The sequence below is a fragment of the Schistosoma haematobium genome, chromosome 7, assembly GCF_000699445.3.
Source record: "Schistosoma haematobium chromosome 7, whole genome shotgun sequence".
Taxonomy (NCBI): domain Eukaryota; kingdom Metazoa; phylum Platyhelminthes; class Trematoda; order Strigeidida; family Schistosomatidae; genus Schistosoma; species Schistosoma haematobium.
In genome coordinates, this window is record NC_067202.1 from 11,591,032 (window position 1) to 11,610,698 (window position 19,667).

A 19,667-nucleotide genomic window follows, 5' to 3' on the forward strand; every position below is an offset into this window, starting at 1 on the left:
ATACCTAGTAAGACGAGTGGAAGAGCGTCGGTCCATTGTGAAACGTTTGCAGCTGATAGCGAAGCTTTCAGTTGTCGGTGAAAACGTTCTACCAACCCGTTTGCTTGTGGATGGTAGGCGGTCGTTCGGAAGCGAGTGATTCCTAAAAGTGTGGTCAGACGACGGAAAAGATCAGATTCAAACTGACGTCCGCGGTCTGTAGTGATGGTTGAAGGGCAACCGAAGTTTGCTACCCATCGTTCGACGAAGGTGCGGGCCACTGTTTCAGTAGTGATGTCCTTAATAGGTACTGCTTCTGGCCATCGAGTGAAACGGTCAACGCAGGTTAAGAGATAAGAGTATCCATTTGAATCTGGTAAAGGTCCTACCAAATCCAAATGAACATGGTCGAAACGAGCATCGGGAGTTTTAAACGAGCCTAAGGGACATTTATTGTGTCTGATAACCTTAGATTTTTGGCAGCTTACACAGGAGCGTGCCCACTCCCTCACGTCTTTATTCATTCCAGGCCAGCAAAACCGTTCTGCTATAAGCTTGATGGTTGCACGAACACCTGGATGCGAAAGTTTGTGCAATGTGTTGAAGACATTGCGTCGATAATGTTTCGGCACGATTGGGCGATCCCTACCTGTAGATGTGTCACAAAGTAAGGTTTCTTTACCTGTTCCCATCTGTTTGATGCGTAGTTTAAGTGATGTGGACGATAACTCGTGCTGAAGATCACTGTCTTCTTTTTGAAGCTCGGCGAGTTTAAGAAGGTCGATTCCTTGGAAACTGTTCAAGGAAGTTATACGAGATAAAGCGTCTGCAACTACATTGTTTGCTCCAGAGATGTGTTGAATGTCTGAAGTAAACTGCGAAATGTAGTCCAGTTGTCGAGACTCACGGGGAGAGTACTTGTCAGAAGGAGAGCTTAACGAGAAAGTGAGCGGTTTATGGTCCGTGAAAAGAGTGAATTCATGACCTTCGATGTAGTGTTGGAAATGCCGTACAACACAATACATAGCTAGGAGTTCCCTACCGAATGTGCTGTACCTCGATTCGGTGTCTAGCAACCTTCTAGAGAAAAATGCCAAGGGTTGCCAGGAGTTGTTAACCCATTGTTGTAAGACTCCTCCGATTGCTGAGTCGGATGCATCTACTGCGATACTAATGGGTGCTCGGGTGTCCTGATGTGCGAGCATTGTTGCTTTAGCAATCAGTTCCTTAACTGTGGAGAATGCTTTTCGTGCGGTGTCGTCCAAATTAATGGATTTCGCATTTCCACGAAGTTGGTCGGTCAGAGGTTTCATAAGTAATGCGCATTTGGGTATGAAACGTCTGTAGAAAACTTACGAGGCCGTTGAACGTGCGTAATTGCTTGACGGTGGTCGGTTCTGGGTAATCCAGAATGGCCGCCACTTTGGTCCTAAGAGGTCGAATGCCTTGAGCATCGATAGTGTGTCCCAGAAAGTCTAACGAGTCGGTTCCGAATTGGCATTTCTGAACGTTTACAGTAATGCCATGTTTTTGAAGTCGTTCGAAAACAAGATCCAGATGCTTGAGATGTGTTTCTCTGTCCGGACTCGCGATTAGACAGTCATCAACATACGCGTGTACGAAGTTGAGACCTCGAAAAACGTCGTCTATGAATCTTTGGAATGTTTGAGCAGCATTCCTTAAACCGAAAGGCATTCGCAAAAATCCATAGAGTCCGAAAGGAGTTATGATAGCTGTTTTCGGTATGTCGTCAGTAGTCATAGGGATTTGGTTATACGCTTTAACCAAGTCGATTTTCGAAAAGACAGTTGTACCTTTCAAGGTAGCTGTCAAATCGTGAATGTGAGGCAACGGGTAACGATCGGGAATGGTTTTCGCGTTCAATCGCCGATAGTCACCAGTTGGACGCCAATCGTTGCTGTCCTTTTTAGGGACCATGTGCAACGGAGATTCATATGGGCTACTTGACGGTCGTATGATTCCTAAGTCCATCATGTGATCGAATTCGTTTTTCGCTAACCTTAGCTTTTCAGGAGCTAGTCGTCGTGCTTTAGAGAATACAGGTGGTCCTGTAGTCGTGATGTGATGTGTAACGTTGCTGGTTACACACGGTAGTTTCGGTTGAGTTTGTTGTATCCCAGGGTACTTATCGAGTAGTGGTTGATAGAGTGGGTCTATCATATGTTTAACTGTGACTGGGGATACTCTACAACCAGTAAAAGAAGTTACGCAAACGGACAAATTAGTGTTCCCGTCTACTAGCCTCCGTTTGCGCGTATCGATGATCAGATTGTGTTGTTGTAGAAGGTCCATACCAATGATTGATATAGAAACATCTGCAACAACGAAAATCCAGTGTATGGGTTTGCGTAAACCCACGTTAAGGTAAACGTACCTTTTGCCATACGTAGCGATCGGTTTTCCGTTTGCCGCCTGTAAGTTTAGGGTCGATTCGTGAAGCCGGTCGTTAGGATTTGCTGGGAGAACGCTAACTTCTGCACCAGTGTCGACAAGGTAGCGAACTCTCGTTGTCACATCTGTGACGAATAACAGACGGCTTTGTTCGCCGGCTACGGTTGCCGTTAACGCGTGCCGGCTTGGAAGTTTCCCGAATTGTTTTTCGAATCAGTCGGTTTCGTGTTGGGAAAATTGCAGGGTTTTCTGCAATTTCTGGAAAGCTTTCCATACTGGTTATGATACCAGCACCAGTCGGGGTTATCTGTCTCTCGTGGTCTAGAGACAGATCGCTTACGAGAAATGCTTCTACGTGGTGTGCGTGATCTCTTACGGTCGGTACGAAGACTAAGATAACGCGTGAGTGTGTGACATAAGTCGGTTATATCATTTTGAGTCGTGTGAGGCTTTTCCTTGACTGAAGATACCTCGGTAGTAGAAGGTTTCGTAATTTCTAGAATGCGGTCGGCAGATGCAGCTAGCTCGTCTAAGCCGTTGTTCTGGAACGAGTCCAGAACTGCTTGCACCTGTTGGGGAAGTTTTGACAAGGAGAGTTGTTTGAATAGACCTTCGTCGAAAGTTCTTAGGCCTATAACCTCTCTCATCCGTTGCAACATGTCTGTCGCAGAACCGTGTTGCAGGTCGATGTTATTGAAGAGTTGATCTAACCTTTGTCGATCGGTTAGATCTCCTCGTTTAAGAATCGAGCGTTTTAAGATTTCGTAAGGATCGGAAACATCACTAGTAAACATACTAGGTGTTACGTACCTGTTGAATTCGCGCGGTAGTGCCTTGACTACTGCGAGGAATTGTGCACGTGTGTCGATCACGCCGTGCTCGGAGAAGTCGGCTTCTGCGTAGCAAAACCAGGCTTCGATGTTGTCGGGCCAGAAAGGCATCAGTTGAAACGAAGGTGGTGACAAAGTCTTAAGCTTGAGTACTTTAGGTGTCTGTTCAGTCATGATGAAGCATGAAGTACGATAATGAACGAGGGGAAAATATATATATATCCAAGAAAAAACACGAAAAAAAAATCACAATGTTTAAAAAAAAATAAAAAATAAGGCAATGATATATAAAAATCCCAAAAAGGAACAGACTCACAGTTGCAATTAGGTGTACCAGATCACGTCGGGTTCACCAATGATGATGTCACAGGTATTCAGTGTTTGACAACGCTTCTACCAGTAACACCTTCTAATATATTTCGTTCCCACCAAGAGAAATCAAAAGACAGAGTCGAGGAGATCGGAAGAGTATATTTGGCGATGACCAATATACCGGAATTCTCTGATCTAATCTGGCTAGCGATTGCGGTTGATGTTGAGCACGGCGTTACCACACGTGATCTGGTGCGGATGCATGACCGAGCGCCTTCAGCTAGGTGAGTCCACTAAAACATATGGTCAGCATCCAATGTCGAAAACTTAGTGCTATTTATTTTGGGGATTTATTTACCGCTACAGCCTGGTGCAGTATTTTGTATCTTGTTTTTATGACAATAGCTTTGTTTTTCTTATTAAGCGGCGCCTTAATTTGTGGACGTTTGCGAAAACGTTAGTTCGGGATGCGGTATATTCAAACACTGTACGTCACGTATAATTGTCGGCAAATTTCCTCCAAATATACGCCGTAAGGGGGAAAAATCGATATTTCCCCTAAAAAACCGACGTTAAGGCGAAAAAGCGACATTTCCCCTTTATTTACGCTTTCGTCCGCTTTATTTCTCCTTTATTCGTCTTTATTTCCCCTTTATTGGTTGCTTGGGTGTTTCTGCCGGTTTGAACTGTTGTCAAAATCACCGTTGTAGAAATTTCTTTTACATAAGGTTTATATTTACAATATTAAGTCTGTTAAATTTACACCCTTTCTACACTATACTGTGTCTTCCGCATTACTTCTGACCGAACTCTTTCATGTAATTACATGAAATATCTTAAGTTATTTAAATCCATTTCCTAATTATTTTTCAAATGTCATAGTCTGTAAGCAGCTGACAAACACCAAGCAAAATAAAGTGAATTCAATCTATTCTGCTTAAATCTTTGTTCCAGGTCTTTTCAAAAAATACTGAGGGAGGCAGCCTCAATCCTGGCAACGCCGCTTAGCGTGATGTTTTCACACTCGCTTAGCCGAGGCAAATTACCGGAAAACTGGAAGTTGGCTCACATCACACCAATTTTCAAAGGTGGTCGACGCAATGAACCTCCAAGTTATCGGCCGGTGGCTCTTCTGTCATTACCTTCAAAACTCATGGAGTCCCTGATATGCGACGGTTTAAATGACTATCTACTGTCCTTAAATTTCTTCTCACCCCAACAGCATGGTTTCAGGAAGGGTTACTCTTGTATAACCAACCTGCTGACTGCGGTGGACAGCTGGACAAGCATCCTCGATTGCAAGGGAAAGGTTGATGTCATTTACCTTGATTTCTCAAAAGCTTTTGATATGGTTAACCACTTGTGTCTTATCAACAAGCTCAAACGACTAGGTATCAAACCACCTCTAATCGATTGGCTTACTTCATACCTAAAAAATCGACACTTTAAGGTTAGGGTTAATTTCACTTTATCTCAGGCTATGGAATGTCCTAGTGGGGTCCCCCAGGGCTCAGTACTAGGGCCTCTTCTCTTCTTGATCTACATAAATGATCTTCCTCAACAGGTAACGTCAGACTTACTACTTTTTGCCGACGACGTGAAACTTTGGAGAGAGATACGCAACCAAGACGATACACAGGCACTTCAGGAGGATCTGACTCGACCTCAAAGTTGGGCAGACGACAACGGACTTACCTTTAACACTTCAAAGTGTAAAGTAGTCCATCTGTGACATGTCGCAAACTACAGTTACAACTTAGGAAACTCCTCTCTAGTAGTATCCCAAGTCGAAAAAGATTTAGGAGTCCTGGTGCCCCATGACTTAAAGTCTTACGCTAACTGTGACAAAAATGCCTTCCGAGCAAACCTTGCACTGGTAACGTTGAAGCGCATTTTTGGACAGTTTGACGGACGAACTTTCCATACAATCTTCAATAGTTTCATCCGTCCCCATTTAGAGTACGGAAACATAGTACTCCCCCTCACTCCATAAGGACAAGGTCACTTTGGAGCGTATCCAACGGCGAGCCACGAAATCAGTTCGAGGACTCAAATCTAAGCCTTACGAAGAACGCCTCCGTTCACTAGACCTTTACCCACTAGAATATAGGCGTCTTAGAGGTGATTTACTAATGGCTTATAGTATTCTTAACACTTCTGGACATCCTCTTAAACACCTACTTAAGCTTAGTTCGAATAATAATCTAAGGGGTAACACCCAGAAACTGGAAACACAACATAGCAAGACGGAATGTAGACACAACTTCTACTCCTTAAGAGTTGTCAAAAGCTGGAATTCGCTGCCGGCCGAGCTAGTCCAAGCGACTTCTCAGGAGTCCTTCAAGAGGCAACTTGACCTATTCTTAAGGACCAAGGACAGCATCACATTATGATTTACCAATTTCTTTTCCTTTTTTATTGTTAACATACCTAGGTTCCTGCCTGGAGGATTTGGTGATCCCCTGCTACTAGACACGGAAGCCTGTTAAGCGAAAGCTTCTTCTATTCCGTCCACAACCATTTGAACCATTTGAACCATTTGAGTTATTAAAATTAACTACAATACGTGATATTAGACTTGGTATTATCTCCTGAGGATGATTGTTGACTGTAATGAAATGCGAAAATTTGCGAGGGAGCATAGATCAGCTACTTCACATGAAACCGGGCAATGAAAATCAAGCCGTAGATGGATTATCGAGGTTTGTTTGAATCAACTGAAATCATATTCGTCAACCGGTACGCAGTTTCGAAAATTTACTGGCTTGTGGATGTTTCTGTGGTGGTGCTTACTACCTGTTATCCTGCTTACGGTACGTGTTTTAGAATTTGATTTGGCAAGCAGAGTTGTTTATTTATGTGTTATGTACTAGTAACCTTTTTAGTGTAGAACGTGTAAAGAAATGCAATATATCTATGTCCAAACCATTGATGGCTTTATTTTCCAACTCATTTTCCCATTTGTTCGCATTCATTTCCCCTTTATTGGTTGATTGGAGTACATAACAACTCTGTTTAAACAATTTACACCAAGTAGGAAGGTGTTCAGCGTTCCGAAAGTGATGTTTACTGTCTATAGACTTTTGTCGTGAGACTAATTTATGGACGAACTTTGAGCGACGCTGAAGTAACCCTGAGAGTAAACAACTACTAATTAGGACTAAATGAGGGTTATGAAACAGTTAGAATTCTCATTTACAATTGATGGTTAGGGTTAAAAATTTGATTTCGGGGTTTCTATCGCGAACTGACATCAGCTATATGCCAAAACTCTATTTAGCCAAATGTATGAATGAATTATGCTCTCAAATTCGTGACTTGTTATCTTACATCTGATTGGCTCGTCCATGAATTGTAGTCCTGCCAACAAGCGTTACGGATTAATCGCTTAACTTGATAGTCTGGTTTCTATGACTATGGGGACGACACCTGTCTTCATTTAAGTTTATCTACATCGGTCAAAGTCCTATGTATATCACTGCCTGGGTATGCACCACAGTTTGAAGTGATGGAAAATGACAGTAATTTAATATCAAGGTCAATAAGATCACATGGAAAAACATGGCATATATCCTTTTTGTTGCGTCCACTTATGCTTTCGGTAGTTTGTATGATTATATGACGGTAGTGCTTGTGCCAACATTGCATAAGATGATGATAGTCCATTCAAACTTATCTTTAATACATTAAGTGGGCTTATTTTTAGTACTTTTATGTTTAGACAGGCAGGTGAAATAAAAATAGAAGCAGGTGCGATTTCTTCGTACTCTGTTTACTTTGTTTTCAGAGGTCTCTGAATATTTTAGACTTATAGACTGAGTGTATGCAAATAAAAAAACACCTTATGTCCCGTTCAAGGTTTGAGTTCCTGCTGTTCAGCACCTTTAAGACAAATAATCTTGTGCACTTAATGATCACAATGTTTTACACTTAAGTTATAAGTTTTTTCAGTCACTCATAAACAACTTATAACCTGGAAAAATTATTCGTCAGTGATTTAGATGATGATGTCTCAATTAGAGAAAGTTTCCATCCTCAAAAATACAAACAGTGCTTTACACTTAGTTCAAGAACGACACTATTGTCACAACACATATATGGAGACGAATTGTCTGTCGAACGCGAATAATTAGTCCTACTGACAAAAATGTGTTAAACACTTAAGTTTACAACTAGGATCAGGATTTATGACTTGAGACTAAAGTTCTGGATCTGGGATTAAAGTACCATATAGGCCAACCGTAAGACATAATCTGAATGTCATGTTCTAACAATAAAACCTAATTTTGGATCCTATTGCCGAATTCGAGTTTAGGTTTATGTCTAATCACTCATATTTGTTGTTTTCCAATTTACTAAATGCGGTCAGGGATTTGTCAAGGTCATCTGAGGAATCACTAAAGCTCAATCTTGTTAATGTTTACCTGCTGCACAGTATTCTATCCCTTTGGTTAACAGATAATCATTCACCTACACCACATGTAAAATATGCTGGCTAAAGTTTAATGAGCTTTCTAAATTCATACCGAGACTTCATCATGCATTAATCCATCGGGACTGATGAAACGTCCAAGATAAGTGAAGTATTCAACACACTCAACCACTTCACTCCATATCATCAATTTAGGAAATGATCCATACCAATTCTAAAACAAAATTTTAGGTTAAGAATTAGAGGAATGCATCTCATATTTGTTTGTATTATTAACAAGGTGATCAGAAAACTGCATTATTTCGACATCTCCAAATAAAATTATGTAGTCTGCATATCCTACGTTGATAAGAAAACCTTCTGCTAGGAGTTCAATCACTAAAAAGTTGGTTGAAAGAAGTGTGATTCCTTGAAGGACATCGATGACAAAACTAAGTAAAGTGGGAGAGAGAGAACCTTGACAAACCACTTGAGGTTGACAGTTTTGATGGCATTCCATCATAAGCTTTAATTTGATCCATAGTGTCTGAGTAAAGAGCACTCAAAAGGTTTATGTACTTGTATTATAGACCTTTTAACGGAAAAAAATTGCCGTAGAACCTCTTATTTGACAGAGTGAAACGCTGTTCAATTTATTTTATTATTATTTATTTGAACACATAAATATTGGTACAAGAGAGCGCCAATATATATGTGCCGCACAAAACAATGAGAATTCGAAGAGAAAAGAAAAAAAGGTAAGGATCGTAAAAAAAGAGAACAATAACGAAGAGATTGGTGTAAGGTAGTGTGGTAGTAATGAGGGAACGGAAAGGTACAATCGGAAGAAATCTTTCAGGTAAGGGAGACACAACCACTTTTTATGAAGAAAGTAAAAGAAGGTTACTGCAGGATCGCCACTGGCTTCTATTCTGAGCCATATCTGATAACCTCTCTAACCACTGTGTAACACCATCTCTCGGACCCCAACCAGGGAGTCGTGAAGGACCAACAGAAGCCAGTCCTTTGCAGCTTTCTTTCATACCACGACACCATGTCATGCACTGACCACCTCTCCGCCTCTTCCAAACAGTCCCGAAACGCTGTTCAAAGGTCAAGAAATATAACTATAATGGATTCCCTTAGTTTGGTGTTCCCAAGCTCCAGATAGTTCAGCAATTAACAATTTCATGCAGTATTACCATACTTTATCCTGATGACCCCTAGGATTTTTCAAAATACTACAACACCGGTAAACGTTTCAAGTCCAATTAGGCAGTAGCCTTGTACGTATTGCTGATATAAAACTTGCAGCCCAAGTTATGCGTCTAAACTGTTTGAATATTACTCTAATTATGAAAGCATGTAACTAAGTTTCCTCATTTAGAAATTAACCTGTGTTAAAATTTTAATTCACTTACCGTACTTTATCGTACTTTGACCAGTTGGTTGCATACTCAAAGTTCCCTCTACTAACACTGGTTTGGCCATCGGGGTAGTATCACCTATTCATACAAGCGGTTCAAAATTGAGTACATTAACCTGTACTTGATTGATAAGTTACATAAGAGAGATAAGGGAAATATACTTAATCACATTCATTTTTTATTAATGACAACCTCTCATCTTTTGATTTATTTTCTGTTTACAATTTTGTCCAGAATGCACCTAATTACTGTGCATCAGTTGTTTTGGTTGCAAATGATACTAACTTCAACTCATTAATATGTAAGTCCTTGTCGTCTTCAATTAACTCACTCTCGTTTTATCTCATATCAGCTGAATATGATGTAGCATTACTGAAATTCTCAGCAGAATGGTGTTATTATAGCCGAATGTTAGCGCCAATCTATGAACAAGCCTCGGAGAAGTTTACTGAATTGACAAAAGTAGTTTTTTCATAAAGAGTTTGATAGACTTCTCTTCTATTATTTAGAGTCGTAAAGTTGCTTTTATCTCAATAGACTGTGAAAGTAGTCGTAAGTTGCACAATTTACCTTTCTTAATCACTTTATTTTCACTGAGTATCTTTACCTTTGCACATTTAGATGTCACAGAGGTAAATGACTGCCTGCTTAAGTGTGCCTATACGAAACATTTAATTACTTTGTTGTGAAAACTTTTAGACGTAAAAAAGACATCCGTAGGCTATGCTGATCAAATCATAGACTTGTTAGAAAAACCACTGAGTGTATAAACCTAATGTTAGGTGTAGGTTACCTGGTAAACAAGGTAGATTCATAGATGTTTATCGACTAAAGTGGTTGGGATGTTACAAAAATCACTACCCACTTCAGTGTGGTATTCTGAGAAAGGAATCCTACTGATCAATAACATTCACATCAATCCTTGACAACGGTCAACGACATCATTAACACTGACAGTATTAACCAACCCTCAAACAGTAGATGGAATAGATCTTGAACCTGGAACCCGCTGGTTTAACCTCAAGTACTTTTTAACATTAAGCTTCATAGCTCATTAGCCATAAACTTTGTAACTGACACTTACCTAGTTTAATTGGCTTTTTAATTCTGAATTCCATTTATTCTGTCACTTTTAAATATGTCCGAATGCCCTGGTACGGCCGAGAGTGAGGAGAGTCCGCTCTCCCTCTCGAAATACTCTCACACGGCCGCGCGTATACAGCCTCTGCCAGGGAAGTCCTACTCATTGCCTTCTCGTGGTGGGGGTGTTGTTTACGAAAATCAGAGGACGAAAAGCGAATGTCCGGGGCTTTAACCGGATCCCAAACCAAATCAATGGTGCACATGGGCTCCAGTATCCTGCGGGAACAAATAGCGTATGAACCAATCGTTGGTCACCGGCTACCATGGGATTGCATCTCCTTACGATGCTCCACTGCCTTGTGGGTTAGACCTTTAGGTCGAAGGCTCGGGGAGTGGCCCCCTAAGATAACCACCTGCTTCGGTTTGGACACCCGGGCAGTATCACAGCCCACACACAAATGTGTGGCGCATATATACTGGCGCTCTCTTGTACCAATATTCATGTGTTCAAATAAATAAAAATAAAATTTAAGTATGTAATTAGCAGCAATAGTTGTTTACTGCTTTACCTAACCAAGTAAAATATATCGTGTAAACTAGATTCGTTGGTTTATTCTATTCACTCGACTAGTTACTTTCCATTTTAGCAATTGGGTAACCATTAGTTCTCATCTTAAAATGGACAATTTTTATTATGTATAGCATGTTCTGTGACAACGTTTACAATGACAAAAATGTTTGAGCTACACGTTGCTCATCGTTTTTCGAGAGTAATACTGTACTTGCTGATTGTTTCGTGCTTTGCCGTTGTTCTTTTCTAATTCGTGTTTACATATGAATATCCTACTTTACGCTGATAGTTTCTTCTTAACTTCCCCTCTCCTCGAAACGCTTAGAAAATATATGCACCAAACAATATATCCGTAAATATCCTACAATTAAAATTACAAAATATGGTAAAATGCTAAAAAGTGAATATCGTAATGAAAGAAGTGTGGAGGCATTTGTTAAATTTGTTGAAGATAGCCTGAAGTTTCCAGTTGAAATTATCAATGGTCATCAGGATAAACCGGTAAAAATTTTGGATGTAAGTAATAATACAATAAATGTTGTTCTTTTCGAGTTACATAATAATTTCTACTGTAATATTCAGCGTCCTACTGAACTCTTAATAATAGTCTTGAGTTGTGGTGTAAATTGAAGTAAGCCAGTCGCTTAGTGGTTAAATTAAACTGTGATGTTTAAAAACTCAATTTTCGATCCTTAGATCACAGACTCGAATTCTACTGTTTGTACTTAGGTTTCAGCAGCCTGTTTGTATATATACTCCTTACACAAATTGTAGCCAATAGCTGAGTCTATATACACGTGATTGATAAATATTTTATATTACTATCATTATCACTATTATTTACTATTATCATTATTATTTTGTCATTACATAGTGATTAAACTACTTCCAACCACTGAGTTACATGTGTAAACCTTAATTTAGATAATTTGACTTGAGCACCCGAGTAAAATTATTAATTCATATCTGATTATATGAGTTATATTTCGATTGAAATTTGTTACTATAATTCAGTGATCAGCCATGACTTTGTGATTTATGCATTGGATTAAAATAGATATTAAGTGATTAAACGTAGTTTTGAGCTATCTGGATTTATATGTACTGAATTAAGATTTCTTGTCTATGCATTAATTGAGAATCTTGTATTTAAACCTATTGAATTATCAAAATAATATCAATCGTTGTTAATTTTGATAAATTTTTAGAGATTTTCATAAGCTCTAATCCATCTGTAATCAAGCAACTCAACACCAGCGATAATCTCAAAATATATCATCTTATCCTACATTTTCTTAGTAAAAATAATAACGATTAACCATAAAAGTGCTAGTCATATGCGACGTTCGATTCTCTAAACAATTTTGATTTGAACTTCACTCCAACCAACCAGTGATGTTTTCGACTTTGGTGGTCCAGCATTAACAGTGAAATTGACTGAGGTCTTAGCTAGAATCTGGGAACTGGATGTAATCCCATGTGACTGGTCTCAATCACTGTGCCCAGCCTATAACAAAGGAAAAAAGTTCTCTCGTGACAATCACAGAGGAATCAGTTTGACTAATATAGTGTCTAAAATATTAGCTTTGATAATACTTCGACGCCTAACTAAAGCTCGTAAAGAGCAGACTAGAGATAACCAGGCTAGTTTCCGACCAGGACGTGGCTGTATAGACCAGATATTCACACTACGTCAGGTCGTAAAACATAGACACACATTCAGACGTCCCACAAAAGTAGTATTTCTCGACCTTAAGGCGGCATTTGACTCTGTTGATCGTGAGGCTCTATGGCAGTGTTTGTCACTAAAAAGAGGACCAAAGAAGTACATTAACCTTATACAGGCTCTCTACTCGAACACAACTGGCCGAGTAAGAGCTTATGGCGAACTGTCATCAGAGTTGATTACTTTAAGTGGTATTCGTCAGGGCTGTCCGCTCTCTCCGTTCTTGTTTAAATTTGTCGTTGACGTGCATAACACATTCCTCATCTAGATCTCCAGGAGTTGAGCTTCTACCGGGAGATCCACTTGTTGACTTAGAATATGCCAATGACATAGTTCTATTTGGTGAAGACGCTGACAAAATGCAGGGTCTTCTGACCACTCTAAGCAACAATTCAAGCATGTTCAGGATGCGATTCTTCCCATTCTCGAAATGCAAGATGTTGCTTCAGGGTTAGGTTGCATCGATACCCGAACTAATGGTAGGAAGTGAAGTAGTTGAGCGGGTCGACAGCTCCACTCATCTATGGAGTCTCATCAGCCCTTGTGGTCTGGTGTGTGACGAAATCTCAGCATGGATACAGAAGGCTCGACTAGCTTTTACCAACTCGCATCATTTATGGCGTAGGCAAGATATCCGTCTATCGACCAAAGAACGGGTTTACTGCGCATCAGTTCGTTCCGTCCTACTTTATGACAGTGAAACATGGCCGGTAAGAGTTGAGGATATTCGTAGGTTACTAGTATTCGATCATAGGTGTGTTCGAAACATTGGTCGTATATCCTGGGAGCACCGAGTAAGTAATGCAGTTGTTAGGAAACGTGTACTGCGTAAGGATGATAAATCAATAGATGAAGTAGTGAAACTTGGACAGTTGAGATGAGTGGGACACATGTTACGTATGCCCAACCACCGACTGCCCCGACGTGCGATGTTTTATGATGTATAAGTAGATTGTGAGAAAGCTAGGGGCGACCAAACCAATACATGGCACAAATCCATGAAGTCACTGACAAGTGGGCTGAGTCATGTTAGTAGATGTAGACTACCTGGTTGGAGACCGCAAGATGATAGCAACCGATGGTCAAAGACCTTGAATGATATGGCTCAAAATCGTTTGAAATGGTGCAGGTGCATCCACTCTTTGTGTTCTCCCAAATTCGAATCTTCTGAATTCTCCATGTCTCTATTTTTTCTCTTTCTAAATTTATTTCACTGGATTATACTCCTTGAATAACATCATCAAACCGTAATGTTTCCGATTACTGCTTATACTCTCACTACTTCTACCACTATGTGATTTGAATCGACAATTGTATGTCTGTGCTAATGTGGTATGGGAACTCGAACTGGTGTATGTACGTACGTACGAAGTTCTGCGTTGTTACTGACTGACTTGATGTAGACAAGAAATGTACGTAGTCAATATCAAGTCTTTATTGTTCACCGTTATATTCATGTCTGTTTGTTCTGTAATATAATCCACACCATTTGATGAGACGATCACGTTATTATACCCTGTCTCTTGTATCACATAAAAGATAAAGTCAGCTACTTTGTAATATCACAATCGGCACGTTGAGGTGTGCTGGAGAAGGCTCATCTGTCCTAACTATTATTTGTTCTTTGAACCAAAAACTATCTGGTCTTCCGCTAAAAATCTAGGTGTCTTTAAACAATATCCAATATTCATGAAGATAAATATGTTGAAAGCTATTGTCACAGCGAACTGTTGGCTGTACTTTGAGAATATAATATTTGTTATATAATTTTTATACATAGCTCATGGGTTTATATAGTAAGCGAGAATCCAACCTGGTTATCAAATTTTAAATGGATTGATGAAATGATTAATACAATAGAGACAAACTATTCCTTCTAAGAATATCGTCATTTTAAATAATTGTTTGATGCAGACTTGCATAGTTATTCAGTCCTTAAAAATACATCCATCCATCAGGCTTACATTCAAAATGTGAACTTAAGCTTTAAAGTTTGGCTTTATGATAATCTTTTCAAACGATATCACATAATCATAAATTTTGGTCATCGACTGGCATAAGACTTCATCTCCTGAAACCTTTCTACTGCCTTGTGGATTAGACCTTTAAGTTAAAGACTCAGTGTATGTCCGCCTAAAAAACCCATCTACTTCAGTTTGGACACTCAGACAATATCCCAGCTTATGTACAATTTTCTTTTCTGTACCACACACTACTTTGGGTGCTTAATTGTGTTAGATTTTATGTGAATTAAAGAAGAAAAAAATTCCACGTAAAGAAATATAATGAGAATTAGGTGTATATATATATATATATTTACTTGTTTACTGATTTATATTTGATTGAATAGCTGAATTCATGAGTCAATTGGAGCTAGACCACCATTGAAAACCTGGAAGCACTGGGCGGCCTTTTCGTCCTAGTATGGAACTTCTCAGCAGTGGGCATCCACGATCCCGCCTCGTGATATTCGAACCCATGACCTATCAGTTGGATGCCGGCTCAGTGGGTTAGCGGTTAAGCACTCGCACGCGAGACTAATGGATCCTGGGTTCGAATCTCGCGGGGCGGGGTCGTGGATGCCCACTGCTGAGAAGTCCCATACTAGGACGAAATGGTCGTCCAGTGCTTTCAGGTTTTACATGGGGATCTAGCTTCACTTGACTCATGAATTCAACTATTAAGTTACTATAATATCCACAAAAACCCTTCTCTGATTTTATTGATTTGTTATTTAGTTCTTAAAGTTGTAAATATTATTCTATTTTTTTCAACATCTCTTCATAATAAATACCCTCATATTTTTTTTTTTGAAATACAGAGTTGGGTAAATAAAAGTGTTGAGACGAAATGTATATTGGCATTGGTTGATAAGTTGGATACTTCTCATATGGATTTATTTAAAAAAGTCGCTGCTATTGAACAAAACTCATGTAAATTTTACATATATTATAAGTAAGTTTTTATTGATAACATCTATTTCTTTCTATTTTTATTCTAAATTTATACAATTCTAATGAGTATAAATTCATTAATTAATTTCACAGGTCATGTTTAATGTTCAAAATTGTTTTTATTGCTGTTATTCTTAACACTGCATTTGTATATATTTTCCAGTTGATGATAGTGTTATGAACTTTAACCACTAGCTAATAGCTATCTGAACTCACTTTTATTTATTTTAACACATAGATATTGGTACAAGGAGGCACAAAATACATATGCGCCACACAAATCTCATTTGATATGTATGAGGGCTGTGATACTGACCGGGTGCCCAAACCGAAGCAGGTGGTTTTACGGAGCCACACCCGGAGCCTTCGACCTGAAGGTCTGATCCACAAGGCAGTGGAGCAACGTCAGGAGATGCATTCCCATGGTAGCCGGTGACCAACAGTTGGTTAGTACTCCATTTTCTCCTTCAGGATTCTGTAGCCCATGTGTGCCATTGGTTTGGGATCTAGTTAAAGCGCCGTACATTCGCTTTTCGTCCTCTCATTTTCGTAAACACCACCTCCACCACGAGAAGGCAATGAGTAGGACTTCCTTGGCAGAGGCCCCCAAATGCCCTGGTACGGCCGAGAGTGAGGAGAGTCCGCTCTCCCTCTCGAAATACTCTCACATGGCCACGCGTATACAGCCTCTGCCAGGGAAGTCCTACTCATTGCCTTCTCGTGGTGGGGGTGTTGTTTACGAAAATCAGAGGACGAAAAGCGAATGTCCGGGGCTTTAACCGGATCCCAAACCAAATCAATGGTGCACATGGGCTCCAGTATCCTGCGGGAACAAATAGCGTATGAACCAATCGTTGGTCACCGGCTACCATGGGATTGCATCTCCTTACGATGCTCCACTGCCTTGTGGGTTAGACCTTTAGGTCGAAGGCTCGGGGAGTGGCCCCCTAAGATAACCGCCTGCTTCGGTTTGGACACCCGGGCAGTATCACAGCCCTCACAAATATCGAATGAGATTTGTGTGGCGCATATGTATTTTGTGCCTCCTTGTACCAATGTCTATGTGTTAAAATAAATAGTTAAATACCTTGGCAGAGGCTATATACGCGTGTCCATGCGAGAGGATTTGGAGAGGGAGAGCTGACTCTCCCTACTCTCGGCCATACCAGGGGGTTTGGTGGCATCTGAACTCACTAGGTCAGCGGATAATGTTATAGAGTTTAGAGGCATTGGGTTCGAGTTTCAGTGTTATTATCAACATTGGAATGAGATAGATACATCCAGCTGATGTACCCTAAATAGAACGAAACGTACATGCTGAACTCCAGTCCTATCCATTATCCCACTTTAATAAGATCCTTATTTAATCTTCGTTAAATATTTGTAATCTTTAGTTGAAAACTTTAAGTTATATGAATTAAAATTGACTGCTCTGGCACTTATTGTTTTTCTCGAATTATTAATTGTTATTATTATCCCATATTTTCATCATAACTAATTTATGTATTATATTGTTCACTATCTCTTTTTTTAATTTGTCACTATCAATAATATAATTACTTTGATGCCTTGGGTTCTTGTTCTCAGTATATCTCTCTTTGTCTTATTGTGCTTATATGATATACGTCAATTTAGACTGATCCAAAGTCTACAATTGATTGATTGCCATAGTAGATAACTGTTAACACTCGATGTACACGTTTTATTCTGCATAATTCTTTACGGCTCCCACCTAATCCCTATCATTTTTCTGATAATGTATTATAGCAATCCAAAAGCATTTGAATCTCTACGAGAATTTCCATTATTCAATAATACTCTAGTGTTTATTTGTTTCTTAGTGTCCGACTTGATTTTTAAATTATCTTCTGATAGTTTTTCTATGGATAAATCTTGATTGCACATCTTTAGAATTCAGCTGAGTTATTATGGCATAGGAGTTAGGGATTAATAAAGATTTTCATATGTCGAAACACCATGGGCACTAAAGACTATAAAAACATAACGTTATCTCAAGATTAGAGCATACCTTGCTGGTGAGTGCCAACAAGCACGATACCTAGGTCAACTAGGGTATACTCCCATTTGACTCCGGCCACATAACACCAAACTGTAGTCATACACAGAATAAAAAATGAATTAAATGGTCGTCCACATTTTCCAGCTTCAAACAAGTTGTGATATATTAGCAGGATTCTCACTCACTACTGCTATCGATGAGTTAGTTCACCTCTCATTTTCTCATTATTATTTGTTCCACTGATTACGACCACTGTCAATTTTCGTCCCAAGAAATCTAGCCTTAAGCTTTTCTCGCTAGTTAACACATTATTACTATTGAGTTGCTTGTTTTTTTTTGTATCCGCTGGAACGGTGACTCAGTAGTTAGGTTATTCGACTTCCAAACACTAGGTTATGAGTACGAGTCTCCCTCCGCCTACTTCGGGTTGACCAGTTGGATAGTATCAAACATAAAGTGTGGCTCAAATTCGAGTATACAAGTCTTCATTTAGTGAGTTTCATTTCGTATTTTTGACCACAATTTCAACTACATATGAGCTTATAGTACCTGATTACTGATATATTGTTCAAACTGGTACAACACGGTTGCTCACCTCCCACTGATTTTCATTAATCTCTAGTTCTTCATGATGAAAGTAAGTATCTGATAGTTTATTAAGGTTTACAAGATAGTGTATAACGTCCTTTCTGAGAGTAACACTGAGAGTCATGTTTTTTCAACCTTAGAATTTGACCGCACTAAAATTCCACCATGCCCGAAGAATCCGTAATGAACATTTTGTTCTTAATTTATTAACCACCTTATTTTTATTGTTTCTTTCCCTTACACTTCACAATGCTTATTCTTAAATTATATCTATAGACAAGTTTTTCAATAATTCTCATTGAAAAAGTATCATCATTCCTACCTTTATGTGTGCTTATTTTATAAACGTTTACAGTGTTATTTTGCCGTCTATCTTTAGTTTGCATTAGATTTGTAGTACAAATATTAGTGTTAGTGTTTGACATCGCGTTTAATAACTGTGTAACATATCACGACTCTTGGTGAATAAAAAGTACAACGTTGTTCGAGAAAAGGTTTCTAAAATTATATATCAACACAGTGAATGTGAACGTACGTCTAATACTAGTGATACTGTTGTTACTTCTAACATTGACATTTGTCTTGATAATTCCATCCCATTGTGGTAATGTAGTGTGACAACTTGAAACAGCATATGTATTTGCCAGGTTCTAAGTTACTTATTTTGACCTGTCACCCCTTGTGGAACACCGGCTCTGTCCTGGGCTGCCGCCGACCATAAATCTCCAACCTATTCTGTCCTGGTGTCTCCCCTCTGATCGCCTCGACGCACTATTCATTCTGTTGATGTCTGCTTCCAATTCACGGAGCAATGTGGTTTTAGGTCTGCCTCTTTTCCTTTCGTTTTAAAGAATCCAAGTTAGCACTTGCCTCGTGATGCAGTTTGATGATTTCCTCAATGTAATTCCTGTCCGCCCCAATGTCTTTTCTTAATTCCCTCTTTAGCTGGGAACTGGTTTATTCTCTCCCACAGTAGGCTGTTAATGATAGTATCCGGTAAACGGACATTGAGTATCTTGCCTAGACGATTGTTTATAAGTATTTGTACATTTTTGATGATGGTTGTAGTAATTATTGAAGTTTCAGCTCCGTACAATCAAACTGTTTTGGTGTTTGTATTGAAGATTCTGAATTTGATGTTGGCTGGTAGTTGGTTTGAGTTCCAGTTGTCCCTAGATTGTAGGAATGCTGTCCTTGTTTTGCCAGTCCCCCTGTCTTTACGTCTGCATGAGGTCCTCCTTGTTCATCGATTATGTTGCCTAGGTACGTGGAAGTTTTCACCTCTTCCAGAGTTAATCCATTAAGTGTGATTGGAGTGGTATTCTTCGTGTTGTATTTGAGGTTCTTGGTTTTT

The 19,667-nt window shown here is 39.4% G+C and overlaps 1 protein-coding gene across 1 annotated transcript in view; it reads left to right on the forward strand.

The window, feature by feature from the left end:
• Nucleotides 1-6,292: 6,292 nt before the first annotated feature.
• Nucleotides 6,293-19,667, forward strand: part of ERP44 (Endoplasmic reticulum resident protein 44) — a 45,114-nt gene continuing 31,739 nt past the window's right edge. Inside the window, exons 1-6 of the mRNA XM_051219587.1 lie at nt 6,293-6,346; nt 9,606-9,672; nt 9,724-9,833; nt 9,881-9,923; nt 11,351-11,541; nt 15,573-15,706. Coding sequence (XP_051064434.1) covers nt 6,305-6,346; nt 9,606-9,672; nt 9,724-9,833; nt 9,881-9,923; nt 11,351-11,541; nt 15,573-15,706 — 587 coding nt within the window. The 5' untranslated portion in view covers nt 6,293-6,304. The remainder of the gene's footprint in view (nt 6,347-9,605; nt 9,673-9,723; nt 9,834-9,880; nt 9,924-11,350; nt 11,542-15,572; nt 15,707-19,667) is intronic.